We start from the raw sequence: 17,161 nt of genomic DNA, 5'->3' as shown, positions 1-17,161 counted from the left end.
TATAAATACCCCTGTACAACACACGTGGTTCCTCAACACATCAGACCCTTTCATAAAATAAATTGATAAATAACTTTATGTTGGCCTAAAGTGCGGTGAGTGAACTAGTATTACACGAAATCTACAATAAAATCCCGACGCAACTTATTTATACTTCAACAGATATAAATAGAGTTTTTTGCAATCATCACGTGATTTCAAAACTCACCTTCACTCTGTAATTTTAGCCAACCTCCCTTTCATCTTTGCTTCCATTTCGAGAGATGCCATTTCGAGTGTTCTAAAGTAATCACTGGATTTTTTTGTTGACCTGACAATGACCAAATGCCGTAAAAATAATCCTGCATCGTTACCTGTCAAAAATTTGTATAAACACGACAGACGGCCACTTTTTACAGATACGAACGATTTCATGTGATCACTTTGCCGATAACATAGAATGAAGCTCCCGGGTAAAATATCTCGATTACCGAGGAAGGCCCATGAAAACGCTCAAATATAACTTCACACCTCTTAATTGCGGTTATAGTCTAAGAAAAAATGGTTTAACCCGGGACTAATTGCCAAAAAAAATGTGGTATGGTTTTTTTTAGTCTTTGAGTCGTCCATATGATCATATTAAAAATCTAGAAAAATCCAAGTAGTGGAAAAGGTATTTTTTGGGGAAAATCAAAAATGGCCGCCAGCACAGAGATCTACAGTTAGTAGGTGCAAATTTGCTCCAAGTGGTTTCAACAGAAGCATGTTAAAATGGTACAAAATGCATAAAGGGATGTTATGCCACTTCTCTCCAAATAAATCAAATGCAGATAGCCTCAACAAAATACAAAATGGCCGCCAAAAGACGTAATGGGCTTTGTTTGCGCTTCCTTCTACATATCCTTGACCCCCTGGTCTGCATCACAAGGTTGGGCCCTGTCCAGAGCTGTCAATCAAAATAGCCGCACGCTTACAAGTCTAACGCGTGATCGAAAATGTTACAAAAACACGATTTTCTGGCATTTCAAAGCACAAAAAAAAAAAAAACATTTAGATGAAAATTAGCAATGGTTCCATCTGATCGCATAACCGACTAATAAGCTCTGTTAACCAGCCTGTGAACGTTTTTTGCTGTTTCAACAGCTTTTCAGATTGACGAGATAAGTGAATCAGTTTCAAGTATATCTCCCTATCTAAGCAACCGATAGTTACGAAAATTGCAATAATTGTTGTTGAGAATTTGGACTACAGATAAATATCAGAGATTTTGGAGAAAATTGTTTGTCTGAAAAGTATCGTCTTTGGAAGTGAATAGTCCATTGAAATATGGAAAATTTAACGTAAAAGACAATCAAATCAGAAGGAAATAGTTTAAGACAATTCCCTGTTATCCTTCTGTAGTACCTTCACCCAGCTTTATGATGCCGTTTGAATCACTTGGATAGCTGTCTTGGTTATAGAGAAAATCCGAAATCCGAAAAAGGTTTTTTCCCCAAAAATGGCGCAAGAGCGTCATCCGTTGGACACTGCACTTTTAAGATTAAAAGCTTTGTATTTAATTGGCCTTTTGGGAAGTATGTTTTAATTTTTTTTATAAAAACTTAGGGTATTGTGTCTAGGCCTTTATCTGTTTTACTACTACATCCCTAAAAGTAAAAGTCTAAAACAACTAATCCATTCAAGTTATACATATTTATTGCACTTCCAAACGTGGTTCACTATATAAATATATATATAAACTAAGTACCTAGAGATTCAAAGCAAATATACGCAAGGCATTTCTTTGTGTATAAAATGCAAAAAATCAATAATAGTATCTTTCAAAAATCTCCATCAATGTAGATGAACCATACAATTTGCACTTAAATAAGCATATTTACACTTAAAACAAAATTGTGATTGACTTACAATCAGAATAGCTTCAGATAGACAAAAATAAAAAGGGAGCCGTGTAAAGAGTATATACTGAATAATAAACTTACAAAAGGTTTCTAAAAGTGCTCATTCACACATAAATTAGGTAGCCATGTTGATGCCCCACGTTTTTACCTCCAAAAAAAATAAAAAAGGCAACTTTTTATAGTGCTGTACATTAAGCTGAGCATAGGTGTGGATCTATATAGTAGTTATACTGTAATTGGTAAATTCCAATGGGGAATACCCGCTTTAAGGGTCTGCCGCTAGATGGCGTGGGGGTGAAAGCAGTCCTTCTTAAATCTCGCAGAATCTCGCTCACGGCTTTACACCAGAGTTTAACATGGAGCGTGTGCACGCGTCGCTGACAGTGAACCAACTCAAACGCAATTTACTTGAATGTGGTGCCATAACATCTGGATGAAAATGTGAATTGACTGAAAGGTATGTGTTTTCTTTTCATTTAGTTCTTGAAAAACAAGAATGCTAACTATTTTCCTTGAAAAAAATCGAACATTAGTCGAGGTGTGTGTGTCAAATCTGACATGTTATGTACATGTAGACTACTGTAGGTACGAGTAGGCCTACGCTCATATTTTGTTTTAGTAGCACGAAAGACTAAGATTTTTTATACTTAGTAAATGTACTTATTTTTTTTTCTTTATAAGGTTACCCAAAGAAGGCCCATATATTGGGGGCAAAGCCTGAAACTGTCGATTTCAGGACCCCAGGACAGCCAACTTCAAGAGCAGGATAAAATGATTACTTCAGGAATCTTACCCGTCACTTCACATCAGCGGCAAAGATTGATGTAGCCACCAGTTATGCCTACCCTAAAGCTGACTTACAGGCGGCTGTGATGGACAACAACTATTGCCAAGTGCCATGAAAACAATAATGCATGGATAGAGGGAATGATGTAAGTGAAAACAGAGGTCTAATATTAAGAATCAGGCCCAAATATGAGAAAGAATTATCAAACTAGGTGATGTGTGACATCATAGAAATATAAAATTGTATCTTAACTATTTAATGCTGTAACCATCTACCATGCTTTAATGGGATTTGACTATTTCAGGTTGAGGAACAAACAGCGAAGGACACTGAGCATAGCAAGTTACAACAAGGAAAGAGCGCAATCTGACACAAGGAGAGACAATGGCGGATCACTGCTTCCAGATTTGGAGAGATAATGTCAGCTACAGAGAAGAAGTATATGAACAAACTGTATGAATAATTGTTGTGTCCAAAACCATTGCAGACACATGACAGTTGGACCCGGACCCGATTTCCCCTTTTTGGAATGTGTATCTCGTGCACGAATCTGGGCCTAAAGAAAACCCGCGAATACTATACTAAGTTAGAAGGCCAGATGTTCATTACAAATCGCCCATTCTGCTATTTTGCTGTGTTTACATTCAAAGATCTGTTTGTGGGGTTGATTCATTCTGACGCTGGATATTTTTCTACATGTATTTTGCCCAGGATAACTTTTTTTAATGAAAAACACTATAGGAAGTATGTGTCAACCAGTTTATAGAAAGTACCCCTGTATGAGATGGTTTTAGCTGCAATCATAATTTTGAAGTGCAATTTTAAAAAATGTTTTCACTAAAATGAAATAATTTGGTGGTGCTATATTCTTTACAAAAAGTACTTATGTGTTTATGCTGTTTTTAATAATATTTAACTGTAATGAAAAAAAAACCCATGATGCTATTTTGTAAAGTATTTTAGTGGGATGAAATAAATTGCTAGTTGTATTTACAGCAAATAATTTGGTTTTTCTGCTTTTTAAAGAATTTTGGTGTGGTGGTTCTATTCAAGTAAAATAATTCATAAGTACTATTTTGTAAAAAGGAACAAAAAACTGTTAGTTTGTAAAATGTTTGCTTTCTTTAATTTTTATTTCTTAAACTGTTACAAAAAGTTTTCCATACCTACAGTAATCCATTGGCTGAGAAATTGCAGCTATATATTCAGGAAAGTTATAGCACAAATAAATTATCTAAGTATTACATGGTTTCATGGTTTTTACTATGGACTGAATAATTATTTTGTTTAAATAAAATATTTGGTTTTGCTGCTTTTTAATGAATTTTCAGAGCGATGAAATAATATGGTGTTTCTACTCAAGTAAAACAATTCAGAAGTGCTATTTTGTAAAAAAAAGAACAAAAACTGTTCATTTATAAAATGTTTTCTTTCTTGAAATTTTATTTCTTAAACTGTTACAAAAAGATTTCCAAACATGCATTATTCCATTGGCTGAGAAATTGCATCTATACATGAACAAATAAATTATCTAACTATACCTAGTTTTATGATTCTTACGAGGTACTGAATAATGATATTAAATAAAAATAATTATTTAATTAACATTACCGGTCATGCTCAATACATCAATAAAAAAGGATATTACTTAATAACACAACCTTATGCGGGTAGTAGGCTACCGGGACTTATATATATTTACTGACAACTCTTCTGAAATTACGGACATAAGAAAACGCACTTTGATAAATCATACTTCCTAGGGGCACTTTCTTGCTATGGAGCTCTCTTTCCAAAACTTTATAAGTTTTGCCAAGATCAATTAACCTTTTTACGTGTATTCTTTTTGAGGCAACTCGTCTATCTTTAGGGGCCTAATTACTGTTCCTGGGTCAAGTTGTAACTGACCCTTTAACATGGAAGGTGTGTTGACATGGGCAACCCTTCACTTCAAACGAAGCCCTGAATCCTCAAGAAAATTATGCCCACCTTGCCGACTTTGACATTCAGGTACACAACAATACTGAGGCATGTTTATTAAGGCCAGTACCACAGTCCAACGTATACAATATCCAACATGGCGACTTAGGAAGGACTGAATTCACACTAGCGACACCTGGCGCCAAGCGGGCTGGTATTCCCCATTGTTTCAGCAAACAGTATGACAAGGAAAGTCTGCACTGATGTGGTCATCAGTCTACACCAGTGAAATAGATGTCAAACTGAACAAAACTTATGAACTTAAAAATAAGTAGTTAGAGACACTGCAGATTCTCAAATAAGTATTAAATCACACCACAAGCTTTAAAAAGCACATCCCATTGGCTAATGTCAGGTACCAAATTTCCCTAACTGAAAGAATCTAGGTTTGTTATATTGAGCCCATTTTTCCCCCCATGTTGTCATTAACTGTACTTGGTAAGACATATTTGGTAACAGATACATAGACTTCGGCATCTTCAAATGTACATTTACAAGAAGAGATCTGCAGAAAAAATAAGGAATGGTTCAAACAAATTCAACAAAAAGATAATGTCCATTAATTCATAAAAACTCCATTACTACAATGGCAAGTACACATCTCATTATGAATATAATTCAAAAAGTTTCCAGTCTACATGTAAGACTTTGGACCACTAACAGATATATATATATTGTAGTTAAATGGTATTGCAGCTAATATATAACAAGAACAGATTCGTAAAAACATGCTTGATACAAAGGCAGATAAAGATACATACAATTCTTTGTATCAAAAATACTTCACTATGCCATATTCATATATTACTTACATGATAACTCGATTGTCTACTAGCATATTTATTACTAAAATACATGGACTGACTTAGGTAAATGTTGCACCTTTTTCTATAACATTTAAACATACTTTGAAAGCATTATGTATAGCATGTGAAAACAGGAGCAAAGCGTCTGTTACAGTAGCTATTAACATTAGGAGTACACTAGGAGTACCAATAAGCCAAGACCTACACACTTACAGCAAAAGCAAAAATGAAAAATGTCTGCACAATTATCCATTTCATAACCGTCTTACCGGTATATATTACTGCCCAGTATTTTTTATTTGTACATCAGTAAAATTCATCATAGAACTTACACTTAAGATGCAAAGAGGAGATGTATAAATGTGGCAGTGCATGTTTAATATTTATCCAACAACTATTTCAAAATAAATAACCTCTTTGAGGGCACCTGTCTCTAAATTATTAATCAGCTTATGAGGATACAAAAACAAATATCTTGGAAATATTCGATTATACTCATTTTAAACAAGTATTAAATCAAAATCAAATACAGTTCAAATTTTATTTTCACCCACTTTATTTCGACACCAAACAAAAAAAAAAAAAAAAACTTTGAGTGTTCCTTGCCAATAAAAGTGGAAAATATTAGTTTCAATGACTTGAAACCACGTTCCTAGAGTATTTCTTTGATAGCTACATGTACCTATATCATAATAAGGACAGAAGCAAAATTAATTACTTAGTGACTTAAACTTTTGTTTACTTGACCTTGACCTTGTACGCATTTCTCCAAATATTGGCTAGGCAGACAGCTGCATGGAAGCGGAAGAATATGTTCAATGGTGTAGAAATGTGCGAAATAATCACCCAAAGCAGGTCGCCATAGAAATCTGTCTGAACTGGATTTACTTCCGCCCTCCTTGTTTGAAAGATGTTAACCCCCCACATGGCAATATTACAAACTAATAAGAAGGTAACAAGTTCTCTGCCAGGCTTGCTCTCCTCATGGCTTGGTTTGTACGAACGCCGCCTCAGTCCATTCAGGACAAATATTGTCAACAAAGAGGACTCAAGAAGCTGAAGAGTTCCTGTCACCACTATAAGGGTGCCACCGTACGTAGTTGTGTTGTAATACCCTGCGACAATACTGAAAATTGAAAAAATATATACACCGGTGAGGGAGATAAGCAGGAGAGTCTCATCCAACCCTATGTCTTTTTTGATATTAAAATACAGATCCTGCACCCTGAAAAATGCAGCTAAGACTGTGACTGCTGTGATGAGGTGCAAGGTAATCTCAGCGGCGTGGACGACAATAACGGCAATACTTTGGTACGATGGCTTCTCAACCAGCACAAAGAATGCAATCATCGAGATGATGGTCACTACCAGGAGGAGAATGCCCACAAAGAGTCCTTTGGTAGAACCTTGACAGTCCACTATTTGGCGCTGATTGTCACAGACTGGACGCTGGGTCTGAACTTTGTTCTTTGGTGACCAGTTGTTTTGGATTGTAGAATAAAATGTAGAAAGGGGACTTGTTCTCTTGCCAATGTTCCTCCAGATTGTGTAAAGAATGGCTGAAATAGAGAAAATGGCATATGATCATTTTGTATTCTATAACTTAGCAATATTTATTAATAAAATATTTTAAATAAAAGTCTTTGAACATTATACTTAATATCCTACTAAAGGACAAAAATTCAAGACAAACAGCTTGAGGTAACAGTGATTGAAATTAATAATTTAAAATGTAAGACTGACAAATGGAGCATTGGTGCTCAAATTATGAAAATCAAAATCAACAAGGTCAAAATTTAATGAAAGTATAATTTTCCAAAAAGACAGCCCTGTGCACACAACTATGATTTATTCCTTTTCATTTACTGTAATTATTATTATTATTATTTTTTTTTTTTTTTTTGTAATTTTGTATTCTATCCACATTACAAAATCTACGTTTCTATCCCTTCAATGTCATCAACATTAAAAAAAGTCTCTCCTGATATGAGCAGGCCATATTACCTGAACCAATGAGGCTATACTGTACAGCACATGGGTACAGATATGGGGCTGCCTGGTCCACCACATTCCCCATAATGTCCCTTCTCTGGCAGTCCAACAGGGTCAAGATTGGAGGGTTCCTGGTGGTCATGTTGGTACTGATGTTGTAATTTGGTGCCTCTGCTGGAAGATTTATTCAAACCAACCATGTATTAGACTAATACCATGCTATGAAGCCTGATCAATGAAGAATAGAGCCACTTGTGATACATTTTACGTAGTATTGGTGTTCTGGCTTATAGAAACTGGTGGGAAAAATACTCAAGTTATTGAAAAAAGAAGCTGCTTATGTTAAAATGATAACAAGTCATTTTTAACCTGTGAGAATAATCAATATATCTGCTACTTGCCTTACTCTGTCACCGTTATAATCTTAACTGTGCATGATATATTATTAAATTAAAAGAGGATGCTCAATACTTAGCACTATAATCATATACCACAATTTTACCAGATTGCTTGCATAGAGCAAAATGTTCAAAGAAAGACACTCAGTACTACAAAAATAATTTTACTTTAGTTCTATCTTTATTACCTGCTCCTTGTTTTAACACCCCTGTGGCATCTCGTAGATGTGCTGGAGTAAAGTGTTGAAGAGAGAGATACTCCGTTAGACTTGTGTTCACAGCTTTGTGCTGCAGCTCGCGTAATGTTTCCTTCATGAGATTGCGCAACCACACACAGATATTGGTGGCAAACATGTGCATCAGACCAAACCGTGCCAGGACTTTGTATTTGTGAATACACATCTGAAATGGACACATCTCTTTATTGGCACAAACTATATATAAACACTACATATATTAGAAAAATTATATTAAAAACTTGTAACTAGTTATCGAATTTTACCAAAATCCAAATTAATACAGTTATATGAAAATTTAACTTCTTTAATATTTTTTTTTTTACATTATGGGACTTTAGCCACATGAAACTCATAAATCACTTTGTGTTATTATGATTTCTAATTCAAATGTGCCAACAATAAAAGATTACAGTTTTGGGGGAATTTTATTACATTTCATAAATAGGCTTGTTGTTTCAAAAATGCACCTACGGTAAATCAAATATTTTGATAAAATACAAAATGCAAAATTTCAAAACCTACCTTAGAGTTGAGGAAGATAAAATAGAGCTGTACAAAGGTGAAGACCAGATGCACCATAGGTCTGACGGCAAGAAGGATGTTACTGCAAGGAGAGGACAGGTCCATTTCAAAGAACTCCCCAAATCTTAATCCATCCAGGAGCATGTTCCCTATTCCAAACCCTGGAACACAATTTATTACAAGATTATAGAGACATATTTGATTAAATTGCAAGGTTATTACATTTTTTTACAAGGTTATAGAGATATTTTTATTTTAAAAGCTTACTCAAAAGAAAGAAAACCAATTTAATACACAATACTTTAATAATCTGATATGGTACTATTACTATAATAATTTCGACAATACAGTATAAGTTTACAGTCTCCACCTTATATGATGCTATTTAATGCCCTATTATCTGCTGGTTCATATTAAACTGAACGATTATTTGCATTACTTTCAAAATTTTATACACAAGTCCTTGTCCCTGCTTCATCAACTTAGAATAGTTGAATACATCACACAATTTCTCCTTACCCACAGCGCCTAGTCTCAAATAAAAGCTCCCAGTGTGATGGCTCCCACTGCTGTCAATAGACACTTTGCGAGATTTTTCCAAGATGGCGGTGTGAGCATTATTTGCCTGTTGTGCCCTCTTGCGAGTATATTCCGAAGTGGCATTTTGCAGAAGAAATGCGTAGACATAAATCAGGAAGATGATGCTGACGCCATACAGGTAGATATAAAATGCCTAGAAAGTGAAAATAAATGATTGCAGATTTATTTAAAAAAAAAGCAATTTCAACAACTTTTCATTGACATTTTTAAGCTTTTTTAAAAATAAATCTGAAATAAATGTCCATACCATTGTAATTGTTGTACAAAGGCACATTCAATACCCTGCCATTAAAGTTAAATACATTATGAGTTATGTAACTATGTTCAAATTTATTTTAGTTAAAACATGTATACTTGTATAATTATTAAATAAGCATGCAGTGAATCCCTCATATTTCTGCTTTAAAAAAGGTAAAGCAGACTTTATTACAGGTTTATCTATTTTTTCCTTTTCACTTCAAAAAAACTTTTTTTTTTCCCTTTCACTTAAAAAAAAGAACATACAACAATAAATAACAAGATAACATAGCAGGGCTAGGACAGATATGAGCTGAATATCACATCCAACCACTCTGCTTATCAATATGACAGGCCAGAACAACATGATTGTGCTCATATCTCCACGTCACACCTAACACAACAGGTTTATGCAGCTCCCTTTAGGACTAACTTTCTATAGGACTTCATGTCAGCAAACACCTGTGCGACTCTCAGCAGAATTAATTGCCATATCTGTGAAAACATTCACATTGTTATAATTACAATCCATAGATGATTCAACTTTGATAGACATGATAACACCACTGGTAATACTCTGTCAATGTCCCATTCAATGACTCTTACACAACTCAAATTGATTATTCATAGCGAGAAACAAAGCAAGTCATCTGGGGCCAACAATCCAGGAATTAGGAAAAGCAGATTGAATTGTTTTGAATTGCACTTAATTAACATCCATCACTAGCGTACAATATCCTCTTAGAGGGAGTCAAAAGTTGAAACTAGCATTTTCCTATTGATTATCTCTTCTTTAATTGAAGATCATATCAGAGCAGGTAACTGAACACATCACAAGATATTTTAATATAGAGATGCAAAGAAAATAATAATAATAATAAATGGATAAATAAATAAAAATTAATTAAATAAATTAACATATATTCCATATTTCTAATTGTATTCAGTAATTCCTTATTTTAAACAAAATATAAAAAACATTTTGTGTAACAGTAATTTTTACTTTAAAAATGTAAACTTTCTAAGCACATTAAGCTTGCTTCTTTGTTAAATCAGTGGTATAATTAAAAATAATAACTAAATACCAAGACAAAAAATATATAGCCATAATAAATAAAGTTCAAACTTTCCTGCAATTCAATGGACATGTACAACATGAATCTATCTAGAACACCTATAAGAGTTGCTGCAACTGTATTCAAAGGTCAACTGTTTCCCATACCAAGATTTTCATGAAAGCATGCATGAAATGTTTGTCAATTACTTTTCTTCATGAAGCCCTTAACTGCTTAATCAACCAATCACTTGGTAGATAATCAAACCAGAATCTGAACTTAACATTGCTGAATCAGATGGAGGTTTTTAAGTCTTTTATTATGTTGAATAATAACATCAAAAACAAAGATGCCACCTCAATACTTGAAGAAGGCTATGAGGGAATATACTTCCTCTGTTTCACAGCTGCTCCAAGATTAGTCATCAATATTCTATATCATACACACTATAATTTCCCACAAAACTCTGTATATCTACAGAACATAACCACACAACACAACAGGCCAGAAAACACAACCTGCTGCGGTGTGCTTCACTTTGCCTGGAGTCATTCAAACAAGCCAGGAGTCCCCGTGTTTACCTCCTCCCTCCAGCGAAAATCATACCTGAAACTGTGTTTACTAGCTGGCACACTGCCAACTCTTTGTGTACCAGAACAGCCCTATTGTCTGATAGGTTTGGTATTTTAAAAGACTCACCTGCGGTTGTGAATAATGCCATCTTCTGTGATTTGACTTGCTTAACAATTCATGTGGAGGTGATTCCAACTGACTTGCTACTATTTGTCCACTGACATTCAAAATTGAAGATTTTAATCATATTTTTCTGTGATCTGCCTAACAATATACACAGCAGATGGCAGTGACTTATTTCTTTCTCTATTTCAGTATGTGACTGAAGATTGCCTGCTGAGAGAGCATTTCTTACACGAATCTTTTTGCCTGGTTATATTTCAAAGGTAAAATAAGGTGTGGGATAACCAACATAAACACATTGATTTGTACCACTATCTTCTTTCAATGAGAAAACAAGCACTAAAATATTGTGAGAAAATTTCTTGCGGTAACAACATAGCAAACAATAGATATTATACTGCTTTAAAAAATTCAATTAGACACACCTAAAAAAAACTCAATTCATTTCATCTGATAATCCAAATACTGTACCAAACACATTCTATGAACAATAATTTACAAATTACTTGCTAGTTTTTTTTTTAAATAATTTTTCTTTATTATTAATACCAAAAGTTGAAATAACAACTAAGATCAATGCACTGCAATTAATCTATTATTCTTATCATCAATCCATTACCCCATCCAGTGATAATACACAAATGACTTGGAAGTATCCCTTTGCATGTGAAAATTCAGAAGACTGTAATTGAATTTCCAGAAGCAGCACAATGCAAGAGATAACAGGATACCTGCCTTGTTAGCAGTCTGATCTATACCATATCCAAGTGTACTGGTCCGCCATAACAAAGCATTAAAATGTTCCCATTAACTGATGCTCCCCGGAGGCAAAGTATCATGAAGCCCAGATCAATGGCGGAAGAACCATCCACGTTAATTATAGGTATACACATTAGGAGAAATCAAATCTCAATTCAATTATGGAGAATCCCTGCCCAATGAAGCTGAATATTTTACAGGGAGATGGTGACAATTTGGAAAAAAGTAGAGAAGATTCTGAGATGATGGTGACCACTCAGTAGACAATGAATGTTCCAGTAACCCCTTGCAACTGTTTTGACAGGTCAACTGTTAATTTACAATCCAAAGTTTTCATGAAATTGTGAAAATGCACACACACTCCCTACTAAATTTATTTTCAATACAACATGCAGTCTTAGCTAGGGCTAATTTCTTATATTCACATCAGGCATCGTAGGTTTATTAAATAGTTTACTGCAAATGAAGTAATAAACAATTCTACTCTTGCCTTGCAAAATGAACTGCATGCTCACAATGCTCCTAGGAAATGAGTCAAAGCTATTTTTTCCCTTAAAATTGTGCCCCCCCCCCCTCCCTCAAACATGTATAACACACAATGAAGTAACTGGTAGAATGTATGATCAATATTGCAGCTAGAAATTTCATGTCAAAATAAGATATCCAGAAATTACTAAATATCTTTATCAGACCTTCTTGATCCCGAGAGTCTAATACTCATATTCTTAGAAATAAAAAGCAAAAGAAAAGAAAACAACTGTACTAGACACTTCTGTGAATATAATATGTCAACTTTTCATATAAATTCCTAAATACAATAGACATAATCAAGTAACAAAGAGGACAATGTGGCTGGAGAAATATGAAATATTTCAGGATGCAATGCACAAGAGCCGCAGGAAGGACAGCGAGTTCTACAGACGTCATGCACCTCTCAAAGGAAATAATAACTTTATAAGCCCTGTCACAGAAAGTATCAGCCAGTGCTTGTCTTAATATAATCTTTTCTCAGCACTCAGTTCTTGAGTTTGCAATGTAAGCCACTCATGTCCTACACCCACAGCCATTAAAATTTTGTTCGAACCAGTCCATTTCCTGGAGTTAGTCCAAGAGCTATTTTTCAATTAGTTCTCCCTGCGCTGTCTAGACCAACTTCATTCAAAATATATTTATTAACAAATCAAGGGCCCTGTAATCTAGGTCCTAGTACTAAATAAAGAATATTTTTTTCAAGGCTTTAGTCAGCATTACTTTATTGTTTTCTGTCTCTTTATCTTGCAATAATCCATATCATTTTTCATCAATAATCCTACAACATTCTCAACACAACAGATACCTTCGGGTTATCTGCAACATCACATATCCTGTCTGCTCCAAGGGGCTATGATCTAATTTCACATAAGATAATTGTAAATGACTGGGTGCTTCCATTTCACAAAAGATTTTGTAAAGGAAACCAAGAAAATTGGCATATGTCTGAAACATGTGCAGCATGGCATGAAAAAAACACATTTAAATAATCCCATTACCACCTGCAGGTGACATCGAAAAATGACACAATTCAGAATTTGATCATTTTCTCATCAAACAAAGTAGAATGAAAAGCAATCAGGGAATTGTTTGATGGAATATTACCACTGACAAAGAACTTCTTTTTGTGCCATTTTAAAAAGACCACAAAACACATGTTAGCTTTAATACCAGAAGTTAATTGATTTGCTTCTTTCCTGCATTTCCTTTTAAGACTTCACATCAATATCAAATTCTTGACTGTACTTTTTGGTGTGCTAATAGAAGGAAGAGAGAGCACTCTGCCATATTTAACTACCAGATTTTTTACTGATGGAGTTTTCAAGATGACTTGGATCAGATTTTTAGAGATTGAGAATAACTGATACAATTATATAAAGAAAACAAAATTACAGCACATGTACAAACAGTGGTGTTTTTCCTATTTTATCATTGTAAGAAAAGCAAAATTATGTAATGACTAAAGATAGAACACAGTCTGGAAAATAATCTTGCCGCCTTCTTTTGATATCTAACCACATGACACAAGAATGTCCTTTGTGGTGTATATGTAGTGCCATGAACTGCATATGAGAAGATCTGGGCCCCGTATCTCGAAAGCATCGCTAACCACGAATAGTGATATCACATAGAGGCTACAATGTATATATGGGGCGAAAATGGGCGAGTTATGGAATTGAGACGCTTGCACACGGTTGCAATGCGCGATGCTTTCGAGATACGGGGCCCTGGTCATCTACAGATAGTTTCACAAAGTTTAAAGGGATAATAACTCTTCGTATGAGATCTATATTTCACAATAAAAACATTGTGAATAACTCATAGAAATATAATATTTTCTGTTTTACCACAAAAACGGCAGTTTTGTGATATATGAGCTTGTCTTAGACCACGTGACCTCCATTGATGGCTATACTCTGTTAAAATCTCTTAAGAGATTTTAACAAAAAAACAAACTTTTTAGAAAAAAAAACCAGGGACAAACTTTGAATGTAAAAATGGATTCATTAACCATTAGTAAGTATGGGAAATTTGTCGTTTACTCCAGGAAAATTCATTTTTTGGCCGAAACGAAAAGTTATTATCCCTTTAATGTTTTCATCCACTCAAGTAGAAAAATTTCAATCTACTACAACTGCCTTTATACTCCAGATGCAGTCCTGAATAAGTCACTGGGCCTGTTTAATGAAAAAATATAAAACAGCTGATATTGAATATTAGTCATTGAAAATATATTTATCCTACATGAAAGTACACCAAAATTTCTGGTCTTCAAGAGTTAAAACCAACTTTTAACACAAAATTCTTTTGTGAAAGTGAACCCTACATGATGACTTCAGTGAGTTAGGCTATTTCTGTACAGGGTAAGGCCTAGGTTCCCAGCTCTATGCAGTAACATAGTTTACATATAACTAAGGGGCCATTCAGTATGAGTTAACTGACTGGACTACATAGTGTACAGTTACTCCACAGGGACTCTTGCTGAGTGCAAACAGGTGAACAGATCTAGACTAATGTGCCCACTCCTGGTAGAATACAGAGAAGCTGGTGTTTTTACAAGTACGCTGGGAACAAAAAACAAAAAGTTAGCCTGTTAATTTGATTGCATTCAGCAACAGTGTCAGTGGAGTTAGTGTGCACTAGTTAATGCTACCAAACTCAATCTGAATGGCTCCTAAAAATCTACTCCCTTTATGCTTTCAGGTGCCATTAAAGATCTGTCCATGAAGCCTGGAAAGGTGTTTTCCCTGAAGCCATATGCCACTAGTATACATGCATGATATATCTTAGACAACATAATATCATACAATCCTGCCTGGAGTTATACATTGTACCAGGAGGGAAATTATACTAGGTGCCTTAATTGCTTTAAATCCAGTGCTTTTTTCATAAACAACTCATATTTGTATGAGGGATATTATACTAGGTGCCTTAATCATTTTAAATCTAGTGCTTTTTTTCATAAACTCATATTTGTATGCATTCATTTTTAAAGTGATATTCCATATTTGTTACCACAGCTTTATAAATTTTAATATCATATTTGTGAAAACACAGTCAAATATAAATGAGTACTAAATAAGGAAGAGAGAAGACTTGGCCTAACATAATTTCTAATTAGAAAATACATCAATACTGCTACACAATTGTTACAGCTATGGAAATTTTTCGCAAATTTCAAAAACAACTTACTAGTATTCACATATTACATATATCAAGTTTTGTCATATTTTAGTTAATTACATAAACATATGCTCTGATATTAACCCAACTTAAGATGATCTTTCTCAGGTTTTCAGAAGTACTAAAACATTGTATTGAGCTCCATAGTTGATACATTTTATTAAGAATAAGTGATCTGTTAAAGATTTTATTAAGCTGGAGATTGGGAAAACAATATTTTACAGGGTTTCTACCTGGATATCACTTGGTCAATTCACCCATATTTAACTAAGTTTAATCTCTTTTGTGTAGCAATGTGTAGCAGCTCATGTTTAAAATTGTGTCAATACTGTTAACAGGTACAACTGAAATTGACTGATGAAAAATTGAAAATAACAACAGTGCAGTGTGCCTTGCTTCTTGCTGGAAGAGCAGTAACTTAAAAACCTGGACATCATCATCATAACAGAGGTCACTGATGCTCAACTATTCTACCACAACATTTTATATTCCGATAAACTAAGAATGATGACTTCTTTTCTGTTTTTTTCACAGCACTGACAAAATAAGTGTTACAATTGATCACCTAGATATGATCTGCAGTGTGGTCTTGCAGCTCATGTTTCAGCTTCGTGATGAGTCAACACCTGACAATAGTTCAGCATACAAAGGTTGCCATATCACAGGAACTATCTGCACTGTCCAACATGTTCCCAATGGACCTGTTCACACACTGGACTAACTTAGACCAGAACTTTTCTGAACCTCAGCAGTGGCCATCATCAGACCACAAGGTTGATTAATGACAGATTTCAAAGTCGTGGGCATTACAGATGTCCTAATTTCATATGACCACAGTCCTGTCAAACGATTCAGTTTGGTTGATCTAAGTTAGTAACAGGTGTGAACAGGCCCAGTGATTCAGGCAGACTGAAGGTTGGTTATCTTTGCAGACACAGCAGAAATCAATGATGTTCTAAGAACAGTGAAAATGTTGCATTTCACCTGGGAGGACGATCAAATTCAATTAAGTAGTAAAATGAATGCAAGTCTGAGCAATGCAGAGGAAGAAGGTGGAAATGTTGTTTCAGGATCGGTACCTCCACGCACATTAACACATTACTGTTAGAGAATTATGCTTTTCCAGAGTTAAAATTGTGCTTTCCTCGACCAATTTTTACTTTATTGCTGACGACTAGACAAAATGATTTACAACAAACACAATCACACATGTAGCTTTTGCGTTGTTTCTAATTCTATTTTGACTAACTGAAACAAACATAATTATCTAATACAACCAAAATATTCCTAGTGTCAAATAAACTGAGCAGAAATTCTTTTGCACTCCAATAATAAAAAGTAAACCAAACACTTAACAAATCTTAAATTGCTTACATAGTTTCGACTGAAAACATTATGTCAATATTTTGACAACTCAGTAACCAGTACATGACTTCTGAGGCCTATACTATGCCCCTAGCATCCATCAGATGCTGTTTTTAAACCTTCTATGCTAT

At 34.5% G+C, this 17,161-nt stretch overlaps 1 protein-coding gene and 1 long non-coding RNA gene across 3 annotated transcripts in view; one reads left to right on the top strand and one right to left on the bottom strand.

The window, feature by feature from the left end:
- Positions 1-2,118: 2,118 nt before the first annotated feature.
- LOC147762950 (uncharacterized) lies at positions 2,119-3,911 on the top strand. The gene is made up of 3 exons (XR_015333442.1): positions 2,119-2,337; positions 2,562-2,812; positions 2,972-3,911. It is a non-coding gene; the product is annotated as an uncharacterized LOC147762950 (long non-coding RNA).
- A 170-nt stretch (positions 3,912-4,081) lies between these two features.
- The window catches only part of LOC106159232 (proton channel OtopLc), a 32,294-nt gene continuing 19,214 nt past the window's right edge, over positions 4,082-17,161 (bottom strand). Inside the window, exons 5-9 of one of the 2 annotated variants that reach the window (XM_087008550.1) lie at positions 9,124-9,337; positions 8,605-8,765; positions 8,032-8,245; positions 7,458-7,616; positions 4,082-7,012 (exon numbers count right to left, since the gene is read on the bottom strand). In XM_087008550.1, the coding sequence (XP_086864676.1) occupies positions 6,192-7,012; positions 7,458-7,616; positions 8,032-8,245; positions 8,605-8,765; positions 9,124-9,337 (1,569 nt within the window). In that variant the 3' untranslated portion in view covers positions 4,082-6,191. Of the gene's footprint in view, positions 7,013-7,457; positions 7,620-8,031; positions 8,246-8,604; positions 8,766-9,123; positions 9,338-17,161 lie in introns of both variants that reach the window. The other variant, XM_013535446.2, reaches the window with a different exon arrangement.

The sequence above is a fragment of the Lingula anatina genome, chromosome 3 (genome assembly GCF_051362555.1).
Source record: "Lingula anatina isolate TDL-2025a chromosome 3, LinAna3.0, whole genome shotgun sequence".
NCBI classification, from domain to species: Eukaryota; Metazoa; Brachiopoda; class Lingulata; order Lingulida; family Lingulidae; genus Lingula; species Lingula anatina.
The sequence above is the reverse complement of the archived record's forward strand: the minus strand, read 5'-3'. Positions and strand labels throughout refer to the sequence as shown.